This window comes from Lycorma delicatula, chromosome 1 (assembly GCF_047948215.1).
Source record: "Lycorma delicatula isolate Av1 chromosome 1, ASM4794821v1, whole genome shotgun sequence".
In the NCBI taxonomy this organism is placed as follows: Eukaryota; Metazoa; Arthropoda; class Insecta; order Hemiptera; family Fulgoridae; genus Lycorma; species Lycorma delicatula.
This window is the reverse complement of record NC_134455.1, coordinates 188,726,882-188,739,846: the sequence shown is the minus strand read 5'-3', so window position 1 is coordinate 188,739,846 and position 12,965 is coordinate 188,726,882. Positions and strand designations below refer to the sequence as shown.

Here is a 12,965-nt window from a genome sequence, read left to right as displayed (position 1 = left end):
TTATTGCCTTTCTAGAACAAACAATTATACATTTTTTTGGAATTTCTCGGCCAATTTTTTTTGTTGTTGTCATACCATTCACTTCATACCATATTTTTCCTTTTTTAATAAAACTTGTATAATGACCTTCAAAAATCGAAGATCCATGACGTAATATTGCACTTTGTAAGAATTACCCTCGATTTTTATCGTGTCCGTGGACACACGTTTTATATTATTATTATTAAACTAACATTTTTTTTTATTTCTCCATCAATTAGGTCTAATTGTAGAATAAAAATTTTGCCAATCGAATTTATTTCTGTTTTATGTAACAAATCTTTGTTGCCACATTTTCTTTGCTACACTTTCCTACTGTTCGTGTTTTTTGTGTCTTATTAGCAACTATAATCTCTTGTGAACTAATACTTTTATTTTTTTTTAATGAAGTGATGGGACTTAAAAAATTGTTTCATCTTCAGTACTTTCATTTACATAAGAGCATTTACTATTAAAACAAGCTGTAATATATTTTAGTTTATATTTTATTATTTCAAGTACATTATCAACTTTTTGCACGCTACCTGTACTGTCAAGTACTGCTACCTAATGGTGCGATTCGTAAACCCACCTTTTTGAGAAAAAGTGGCATATTCGAGTTCCACGGTTCATCAAATGGAAGAAAAAAGTCTAACAAAATTCATCATATTTTTTAAAAGTATTCTTTATTACAAATCTAATTGAACTGAAATATAATGTTTTCATGCTTATTATTTTTCCCCCTATATTCATTTCACTTTTAGGTTAGGTCATGTTTAGAACTGTAAATATATTTTGTTGACTTCAACCACCGGGTTGGTCTAGTTGTGAACGCATCTTCGCAAATCAGCTGATGTGGAAGTCGAGAGTTCCAGCGTCCAAGTCCTAGTAAAGACAGTTACTTTTATACGGATTTGAAAACTAGACCGTGAATACCGGTGTTCTTTGGTGGTTGGGTTTTTAATTAACTACACATCTCAGTAATGATCGACCTGAGACTAAAAGACTCATACACACTTGCTCATACATATATCATTCTCTGAAGTAATACCTGATGGTAATTCCCAATGGATAAACAGGAAAAAAGAAGAAGTTCGTTGACTTCGCCGTGCCGTCCAGTTCTGCAAACTCTTACCGGAGAAGTTCGAACGAACTTCTTGATAATAAAAAAAATGCATACGATCTATCTGGCTTCAACAATGTTCTCAAAACTATAACTAAAATTGAATGTGATGCAATTCATAGAGCTCATATCCATAAATCAGAAAAACTGAAGAATATTAATATGTTTTTGTTGTAAAATAAAGTATAATAAAACCCTAATAGATGAATTTAAAGAATCCAGTACATAGTCAATAAAAAATATACAAGTAAATGACAAAGGCTATTGCATTTACTGGTATCTAAGCTGCTACATAAATATTATACTATTAATTATTATACATAATTATATTAGTGTGAGCTGAATTTGCAAAAGGACTTTTAAATTTTAAACCACTATACATCATTAACTTGTTAATAATTACATTTCTTACTTTCTTAACTGCTTGCTTAATTGCAAATCGTAAATGGTTCATAGCCTCACATAACAGGTGCTTGCATTTTTGCCTGTCTTTTGCCCTCTCTTCAACCACCAATTTCAGATTCTCAGTAAGATTTTCCCTTCATCTCTTCTTCAGTCTTCCCAACATTCTACACCCATAACCTGGCCATTTTCAATACAGTTTTTATTGTTTCTTCATTCTTTCTTTGGAGAACCTATCCAACCATCCAGTCCCACTCTCCATTGTGGCTATTATGTCTGGTTCTTTGCACAGCTCTTCCAGCTCTCTACTTTTCCTTCTTCTCTATTGACCATTTTCCATAACTAGACTAAAAATCTTCTTTAATATTCTATTTTCAAATGATTGCTGTCTGGCCTGTTGTCTCTTTGTAAGAGTCCATGTCAGGAACCCATACATAGCAGACAGCCTAACTATTGTTTTATAGATAGATTTTATATTGTTTTGTAGATCCTCAGTTTTGTGTTCCTGGATAACAGTTGGGATTTTAAAATGTTGTTAAGCGAACATCATGCAGCTTTTTTATTCTAGCTATTATCACTTCTTCAACATTGGACACTGATCTTCCATCTCCTCTCCTGAAACTCCCATATAGTTTTCTCCATGGTCTTTTCACTGTTTATTCTTAAGCTCACTTTGGTTGCTTCTTTTATTAATGCAGTGGTCATATTTCGTATTTCTCCTTCACTCGCACCCACCAGGTCAACATCATCAGCAAAAGCTAGTGATTGGAGTTTACTTCCAACTACTAGTCCCAAGTTCATTTCCAATATTTTTTTAATTACTTTATTAATCATGAGATTAAAAATGGCTGATGAAATAATATCACCTTGTCAATCTCCAGTTCCCACCTTGAAGCTCTCAGTTGTTTTTCCATTAATTTTAACTACATTCTCAGACTTCACAGTACACATTCTTGTTAGTTTTTAAGTTTGTCAGAAATACCTGTTGCTTCATTGACTTCCAAATTCCTCTCTGACTATACTGGCATATGTCTTAGAAAAATCCAGTGTGCTTCCGTATTGAATTCCAACCATTTGCTAATTGTTTGCCACAACATAAAGATCTGATCTACTGCTGATTTGTCCTTTGTAAAACCTGCCATGTTCTCCCATTGCTTCTTCAACATACAGGTTTATTCTGCTTAAAATTATCCTGGATAGTATCTTCTACATGATGACTTGTAATAGTATACCTTTGTAGTTAGAACAGAACATTTTGTCCCTTTTTTAATGAATTGGGCTTATGACAGCTGTCTTCCATTCTATAGGCATTTATTTATATGTCCATACACTAACAAATAATTTGTGTAACCCTTGGATTAAGCTGCACCTTCCGTATTTCCATATCTCCCCTGCTATGCCATCTCTCCCTGGGGCCATTCCATTTTTTAATATTTTAGCTGCTTTTTCCACTTCTTCCAGCAAGGGTTCTTCTATCATTTGTTCCACTGTGAATTCAATGGTTTCAGTTTCTTCTTGTACATTCCCTCTGTCTTGACATTTAACAGTTCATCAAAATACTTCTTGCACACTTCTAAGCTCTCTGTTTCATCCACAACAATTTTTTTCTGTTTATTTTTCACTAGCCTCTCTTTCAGTACATATCCCTTTTTGAAAAACCTCACTGTCTTATAGAAATCTTTTGTATTATTATTGTTGTCTTCTTCTACCCCTTTGATTTGAGTTTTTAGAAAGTTCTACTTTTGTTTTCTCATAGTAGCTCATCTCCTTCTTTATTCTTTTCTTTGTATCTCCTCATCACTTTCCAGCAAACTTTGTTTAGCATTTCTTCTCTTTCATATTGCCTCATTACTCAATTTATCAAACCACTTTTTAGTCCTCTTCCTCTCTTCCTCAGTTTCTTGTCCTCTGCCTCCAATACAGTTTCTTTTGTTCTTTCTTACATCTCTTCCACTCCTTGTTTCCCAATCACATTTACTTCCAGATCATTCAAAGCACTAACTTATTTTCAGTTTCCACTTGAAATTCTTGTAAAAAGCATGAAAAAGATTAGCGTCAATTACTTGCTGACTAGAAGGATCTTGCTTTTTATTGCACTTGGCCATTTATTCTTACTTTGGCTAGGAGTGGTTGGAGCCAATTTCTGCTCCTTTTAGTGCCCTTACATCAAATACATTACTTTTGTGTCTATTATCTACCAGTATATGGTTAATCTGGCTTCTTGTTTTACCAGTGAGGGATACCCAGGATTGTTTATGAATATTTTTATGTAGGAAGACAATGCCTATTATTTGTAGACCTTTAGAAACCTCAAAAGAGGCTAATCTCATTAAATTTCCATTTGATATTGTGTGCAACCTAAGGTTGCACACAAAAGATTTCCAAGTATCCTCCTTTTCCACTTTTGCATTTACACTTCCCATTACCGATTTTATGTCGTGTTTAAGAATTCTGTCATATATGTATTCCAATCAGCTATAACATTCATCTTTTGTATCTTCTTCATTTTCTTTCATTGGGGCATGAATATTAATGATTGACAATAACTATATTACCTTTATAATTACTTATCAGGAATAAAACTACAATTCTGTATTACCATAAAAAATATTTGCATAATATTTTTGATAGTAGTTAATAGCATAACAAATAGTATATTTAATTCTGTATTCCATCATGGAGAGTTGAATAACAAAAGTTTTCCAAGTACGTACAGTTTTTCCAAGATACAAAGCAGTTTTTATCTCATTAGTTGTCACTTTAGAATAAACTTTGATCTAAAGTGAAGTTATTTGAACCACAAAAAATATATTGAAGCACTTACTTACTAACTACAAACACTACAAAATTGCATTCTGTGATGATTAAGCTAGTTATAATTCATATTTTCTAATGAAATACCCTTTTAAAACCTTAGGAGTTATTGCCAAATGACTGATGTTTGTTTTCATAGTATTTATTATTATTTCTGAGAAAAACCTATACTGAATTTTAGCGTTCAACCAACTCAGTAAAAAAGAAATGTAGAGATTTCATTGTGAGAGGTTAAACTCAACTCACAATGTAAGAAATTTAAGATTTATAGTTTAAAATTGTTTCTTTTTTTTAATTCACCACTTAAGATGAACACCTGTGAATGAAGATTTGGTGCAGAAATTTGCTAGTTTCTAAACTCAGGATCATCTGGATGAAAGGCTGAGATGACAGCATCCACCACAGAGGATTCACTATTAATAAATTTGTTATTGAAGTAATTGATATGAATAATTTGAATAATAAATTCCAATTTCTGTTTTCTGGCTGTTAAAAAGAAGCACTTTTTGGGATTTTTTTTCAGATTTTTCTGAATGATTTCATTTCATAATGTTTCATACTCCTGCCAAAAGCATATTAGTTATTTGTAATAATTAGCTTTTTTAACTGAAATTAATAAAAACAAATAAATTAAAAATACACTGACTATAATGATTTACTGGAAATGGAAATTTTTTTAAAAAAGATAGTTTGAAATTGATACTGAACTGTAATTAAAAGAATAAGTAAGTGTTAAGAACAGAAAAAAATAAGAAATATATATATAAAACCACCTAGTACAGAATACGGAGACAAGACAGACAGATCTTAAAAGAAGAAGAAGACTTTTCACAATAAATATTTTGTTTATTCTAATTTAGATTGATCTATAAATCCAGTCTTTTTTTTAGTCAACCTACAAATTTTATTAAAAATAAATATTTAATTCTCATTATTTTAAAACTGATGACAAATAGATGGAGGCAGATTTCTGTTTATATGTAACTATACAAGTATACAATAGAATCCTCTATACAATAATGAATTTAATCTGATAAGATGATTTTTTATAATAAAAATTCTGAGAAAACATCAGGACCAGTTATAAAATTTGACCAACCATTTTAAAGATTTGAGTGAGTGCCAGGGGTGAGAAAAGTAGAATAAATTTATCAAAATTGTTGTGAGCAAAATTTAAAGAAAAAAAGTATTCCAATTTTTACTGACTCGGAGCTGCAGTAGATCACTTTTTACTTTTCATTGAAGTAACAGCATTAACAGGTTTGAAGCTAATTATCTATCAGAAATACTTTATAAAACGGTTACTGATTTAAGCATCACATGTGTTGTGTAGTAGTGACACCTGAAAATTTAACTTGAAAGAATTTTTCCTTACTGGTTGTGTAACATCTCACATCAGCCGATTCCAGTTTATTTATGTTGTAGCAATAACAGTCACTATAATTGAATGATAATGATTTTGTTTACAATCTGTGAAAAAATTCCATGCCTGACTGGAACTCAAATTGGAACCTCTGCATTGATGGCAGAGATGCCCCGGAGATCAATAATGATCTTGGGGCAAAATTTTACTACAATTAAATTTGTTTACTATGATTATGTAATATGGAAGAATAAGGTGTAAAATCTAGCATTAATTTATAAATATAAATAGTGTTATAAGTCAAGTTGCAATAAACAAACAAAAAAAACTCAAACCTTATACATAATTATCCTTAAAAACAAGTATAAAAGTGCAGCTGGTATTGTTCAAATTCTAGAAGCCACTATTCTCTCTCCACCAAATAAATTCTCATCAATACCAATACCTCTCCTGGGTATTGATGACCCAAGAGTGTTAAGGGGAAGGGTGTTGATGTTGGGTAGAGAAATGAAGAAGGCTTGGAAGTTTTTTTATTCAATAAAAGTTATATGCAACCTCCAGTAATTCCTTTTATGTAGAACCTATCATATATTTTCTTAGTCAATTTTTTGAGACTTATTCTTCAGAGTTGGCCATGGCATAGCAACTGTTATACCTAAATATCCATAATTACAGATCTATCAATTTTCATTTTCTGCCCTTTTTCTTTACTTCTGTTTGGTCTCTTAAAACACCTTTTCCAAAGTTCTGTCTTCACTGAATCCATCTAACTTCCCAGTATTGCAATTATTGTTCACACTTCTGAACCATGAAATATACAACTTTTCATCACCCCTTTAAAATTGATCCCTTTATTTTCCATATGTAAAGCCAACATCCAAAAAATTGATCTAGATTCCTTGTTAGGATGCTTACCTTATAAATTTTTGGCAAAATTTCCTTTTCATCCACATTATATCAGATAAAAAAATCCCAACATAACAACAGGTCTCCCAATACTTTATTTTATCTGTATGCATGTATATATATATATATATATATATATATATATATATATATATAGTTATATATATATTACATAAAATTATAATATATAACTCAAGTAACTATGTATATACAACTATATTTATAAATTTATATGTTTCTTTATATATATATATATTTATTTTCCTGATGTTTATGTTGCAATCTGTTCAACAAGTGAACAATAAGAAGCCTGCACATGGCCCAGTGAGACAAGGATGATAAGAATGGATGTAAATGAGGTGCAGTCATGTACAGACTCAAGCACACCATTACTGAGACTTGTGGTTAATTGAATCCCAACCATTAAAGTACACCAGTATCCACTGTCTAGTATTAAAATCCATGTAAAAGCAACTAACTTTTATTAAGATTTAATACTCAAAACCTTCGACTTTAAAAATCAGCTCTTAAGCAACTGATTTGCAATGACGAGAAAACCACTGGATCAGCCTGGTGGCTTGTTTAAATATACTTCAAACATATTTACCTAAAACTCAGATACCACTCAGCTAATTTGAATAATCTTTTATGTCTATCTTTACTGAAATATGAGGATAGTTTTAAATGTTAATTTATCTAGATATCTCTATTGTTGTGTGAATAATAAAGCTTAAACAAAAAATTTGTTTTATTTTATAGTCACATTAGTGTAGTAATATTTTTAATCATTAACTAAACATGTCCTGTAAAAGGAATTTATATGGTTACAGCAGATAAAATTTAGAAGATAGACTAAATTTTACTTTTTTATTTCATTTATAAAAAAAAATGAAGAATTAAGTTTTCTCAAGATATCAGAGATTTAAAAAAAATTTTAATGTATGCCCTAACAGGTAGAAAAGTAATGTGGTGTACAGAGATGTAGCAGTGAAATGACGCATAGTAGGATTTCACAATTAAATCACTCAGCAAAGATAATTTCTGAAATGAGGCTGCATGTAAAAAATTTCATTATAACTTAAAGTAGGTAGTGATGATAATATTCTTTCAGCTCTTGTAATTAACACATTGTTCTAGAATTTTGAAGAAACAAGTTCAATGAAAAAAGAACCTTAAGATTATTTGAGAATCTCTTGTATACCAAGCAATGTCATAAGTTTTGGTATCTGTTTTTATAAGAAGCCCACACACAATGTTCAGTTTGTTATATTTTGTTTCTAAATTTGTATTCTTCGACTTTACAAAAAATAATATCTAAGAATTTAAACATTCATTATTATAAGTTTCTGATGGTGTAGAATATTTAATTAAGTTATCAGATAATCTAATAAACAGGCAAAATTAACAAGAACAAGGATATCAGTAAATGTAAAATGAAGCCGATCCTGTAAGGTTTAGTTATTAGCAAAATCTTTGTTTTAATTAACTATTCTTCTCTTAAGATATATCTCAGCCAGTTACTACTCCTATTTCTGCTTTTACTCACTTTCTTCATTTTTTACCCTGTCTAACCATTTCTCCATACTCGCATTTAAAATGCTTTCTTTTTCTAGAATTCCTTTTTTTTATTTCAGTGCCCATGTCTCACATCCATACAGAAATACACTTCAAGCATAAAACTTCAAAGGATGCTTCAAGTCTAATTTTATCATATTACATAAGAAATATTTCTTTCTAGTAAATGCTCCTTTAACCTTTGTAGTTCTTGTTTTCTTTTTGTTTTTACTTTTTTGTTAACTATTGTGCCTAAAAAATTCAGGTTTAAAGAAGCAAAATCTTCTTTAATTCTTCTTTCTTTCATACACTCCTGCATTCATCTAACCCTTATCCTTAATACTTTTTTCCTAACATTAATTTTCATACTATATTCTGCAGTAATGTATTCTCTTTTTTTTTAAAGTACCTATTAAATAATTTTTTCTTCATTTCCTAATAATACTGTATCATCTGTGGACCTTATATAATCTATTTTTCTTCGTCCGATCAGATACCCTCACCCTCTGCCGAAGCATTTTTGATCGATTCTTCAACATTTATATACTTGTAGCCATGTGAACAGTGGACCTGGTCAATTTTATAATTCATTTAAAAAATTGAGCTCTATAACAAAATTGAATTAATAAAATTAAAATAAATTATCGAACAGAATTTTCGGTTCCTAGGGAAATTCAGAAAGTTAGTGTCAAAAAATAATCTTACTGTATTAGATATATCATCACCCCTATTTCTAGGTACACTGCACAGATAACAATATTTCCAGTAATACTAGATTTGTTACAATAAATATTTATTGTTATATTAATACAACAAATACAATTTTCCCTGAATTTTTGTATCTTTTACATTAAAAATGATTTAACTACAGTATGAACAATAAATAAATAACAAAATTAACGTTTACAAAGAGAATTTACAATGAGCACATGCCATATACCGACTCGTGAGTAATAGCTATTACTCGGCGCTTTTCCTAACAACTGCATCAATTGCCAAATCCATATTCTTCCACATGTTAAAAATCGTATTCCCCTTTCTCGAAAATTAAATTTTTTTTTTTATTAAAAAATTTTTTTTTTCGTTTCTCAAAATATATCTGAATCTATTTGAGATATTTTAATTAGATATTGTAGCTTTTGAAATATATGTAGAAATAAGAACGAAAATCTTAGAATAAAAATTGTGGTACTGTAAGAAATTAAATATCTATTTTAAAAAAAGCATTGGTAATATTAATGGGAAGAGAAACTTTTATTGATGACGTAGAAACATGTCGTAATCCCCTCCTTTTTTAAACGATCGAAATATAGTGCAAATCGTTTTATTATTCTAACTTCGCTATAGTATATTGGAGCTTCCCTTATCGAACGGTGGGACTTTTAACAGCTGTACTAAAATTTCTTCGTCGCTTCATAATAAAAATTGTGTTCTTTATATAAAAATATATATATATATATATTATTATTAATAAAAAAAATAAATAACTAAAAATGTATCTTTTATCGTGGGAAAATGCAGCCTTCTCTGGTTTTGCATTTTATTCTATCATACTTATGGTTAAGATGTTTATTCTTGCCATATACACAGGAATTCTACGATTCAAAAAACAGGTAAAAAGTAATACAATAAATGTTTTAATTTAAAGATTATTATTCAGTTTTAGATATAATAAACAGACTGGGTAATATAAATTTTATAAGTCTTCTAATTAATAACAATCTTAAAATTAATAAACAGAAAATTTAAGAAAATAAGTAAACAGCGTTACCAACCGTTTTAAGTTATCATTAAAGTGTAAACTTCCGTTATTAATAACTAATCATATATATTAGAGTATTAAATAATGTTATTTTCCTGATTTTATATATAATAATAAAAGAGTTATAAAACAGTTTCCATCTCTTTCAGTGGAATACCACATAACAGTTTTCTTAAGTTTATTTTTTTTTTTAAGAAAGAAAACTCGTTTCAGATTACTTTTTTTTGGCTGGAATCCAGCATTTTTCCATCAATCATTTCGTCCATATTTTTCTAGTTGAAATATGTCCAAAAGCAAGCTGAGGTCGTAATAATAAAAATTAAAATTAAAATTAAAACAACTTACATCAAATAATAACATACAATGTACATAGAGAAATTTAACTGCAATTTATTTAAATTATTACAGGATATCTATATGGATAGAGAAAAAAACACATTTAATTAAATTAAATGATTCAATAAAGGTTGTTATTAAATACTTAGTTAAGATTTAACTAATAGTTATAAGATAATTTATGAAATCCCAGTTTGATATTTTATGTTCGGTAAAAAAATATAGCTTCCTAGATCACATAAGGTAATAATTATGTGATTTAGGTCTTAGGTCTAATTCCTAGATCATATTTCATTGCCTAAAAACAATGCAATTTGAAAAATAACAATTTTTTAGATAAGTTTTGCGTATTTATGATTTTTAATTTATTTTTTAAATCTTCCAGTATTAAACTCATCAGTTTTTTAATTTGATTTTAAATTAATATAGGTTTAACAGAATTATATGAAGTAGTATTTTAATAAAGAATTGATATCTACTAATTATATCTTATTTATTAAAAGTAGGTTTTTTTCTATGAAAACAAGAAAATAATATAGTCATAAGGTTAATACTAACTTCTAACTTCAACAATATAGGAAAGGTTAAGATCTTAAATATCCTGTACAAATACCCGGAAAGTTCAGAAAAAATGTCGCCAGCTTTTTGATTATTTATTGTCTGGTATCAACAACATCCGTTAAAAATAGTAGAGATAACATCTCTTATTTATAAGTTTTCAGGTTAAAAATCCCGATTAATAATTTAACGTCTATCACAGTCTAGGCATTTTCGTATCAGGTTCCTTTAAGTAGATTGACTTCAATGAAAGCAGTCGGCCTAAAAGTGCCAAAAAATTTCCGCTTGACTAAGCCCAGAAAAATGTAGGAAAATACAGTAAAAATATTGTCTAGTTTTTATTTTATTATTTTTTAAAAATTATAATAATAGTGATAATAATAACATGTTTTTGGATGACTTCCTCATCTCCCTTAACAGCCACCCCCAACTCCATGAAGAAACCTTAACAGGGAAGCTGAGTGACGTACTCTAATGAGAAGAAAGTGTATAGAACAGTAAAAATTCCTTGTATACACTAGTCTTATCGGAGGACGTATAAAACAGGGGAATGTCGAAACATTAAACTATTATTATAATAGTAATAATATTTATTTATTTATTCTTCCTGCAGTAAATATATACAGGACTGTGTCCAATCACAACTATCCTACTATAAGGAACAGATTATATAGCGTTTCAAAAATTGAAAAGCCTAGCCGAGTTTTGAACCCAGAACCTTCTAGACTAGAAATATAGACGCTACCATTCTACCACGGTGATCAGTAAACTGATACGATATATTGAAGTAAATCGGAAAGTTTCTATACAAACTTCAATCTGATCATTTTTAGACAAGCTTATAATTAACTAGTCATACAACAATTAAAAATTTAGCTTTATGGTTATTTTATATTCTTAAAAACCATTATCTTGACTAAATCTAATTAAGTTTCCTTTCCTCATATTCATATGTAAGATTTCATAACCGAAGCGACTCGAAAGCTAACAGATATAAATACAAACTAATCCCGGAAATGACATTATCATAGATAACAAAATTTCATACCTGGCTTACTAGGGAAACTGAGGAATAAAGTAGTTTCCCGATACTTTCTTCCAACGACTAGAATATGTACATCATTACACCAAGCCCAAATATAGGAGATATTAAGCATTAGAAGTTTATTCCGAAAACCATAAGTACTGTCTATTCAATAAAAATCATTAATATTAAGGAAAAATCTTGTTCTGCTGTCTTGTACTTTAAGTACTTACTTGCTTCACTGCCAACAGAAAGACTAATTTTTTGGTAAAGCGACAAATTAATACACGTTCTTCTCTCGAAAAATAAATTAATATATTATAGAAACAAAGCCATACACACACATAAAACAGAAAAAATAATAGTATTAGACATGATCTAAAAAGCATATCAGTTGGTCAAATTTAAATCTAAATTCAAGAATAGTATTAAATGAAACAGCAGTTTTGGGGGGTTAGATTTGTATAAAGATCTTTCTTCCAGACCTCGAGAGGTACTATTTCAATATGTTGTAATAACCCACACCGCACTAAGCATCTAGTATCTGGTTTGGTATTAGAGGTTTTTGTACCTTCTCATTCAAAAGCAGAAAATATCTTTCCAGATCCCAAATATCTCCATCACTTATAACCGATTTTCATAAATTAAAAATGGTTCCGTAAACAAAGAATTGGCTTACTAGATTTACTTTTTTAATTTTGATTAATTTTACCCCGAAATTATTAATTCACTGACAAACTTTTCAAAGATTGGGTATAATTTACATTAGACAGAATAAAAATATCGAAATTTGAAAAAGCAAATCTAGTAATATAGGTCTTTTAAAATGAATTGGTGTTAACCACGGATAATTTTCTGTAAGCCCGTAATTTATAGAATGACGTAAAGACTTGCAACGCGTTAAGTAAATTTCTCAACTGGTGCACCTAGTAGAGTAATACTTATTCTAGTAGGAATACTCGCAAAAGGCTCGGCTCACATTCATCATTATCGTGTAAATTAATATTCAAAATCTGCTTTATCATTAGTGTACGAGATACAGAAGTGACGAGGAATTCTAGACTCGCCTTACGTGCTGTGCTGTTCATAGAAAAATGTTCGGGAA

General features: G+C 29.5%; 1 protein-coding gene across 1 annotated transcript in view; it reads left to right on the top strand.

The window, feature by feature from the left end:
- Positions 1-9,565: 9,565 nt before the first annotated feature.
- Positions 9,566-12,965, top strand: part of LOC142318233 (microsomal glutathione S-transferase 1-like) — a 55,447-nt gene continuing 52,047 nt past the window's right edge. The window contains exon 1 of the mRNA XM_075354798.1: positions 9,566-9,793. Coding sequence (XP_075210913.1) covers positions 9,674-9,793 — 120 coding nt within the window. The 5' untranslated portion in view covers positions 9,566-9,673. The remainder of the gene's footprint in view (positions 9,794-12,965) is intronic.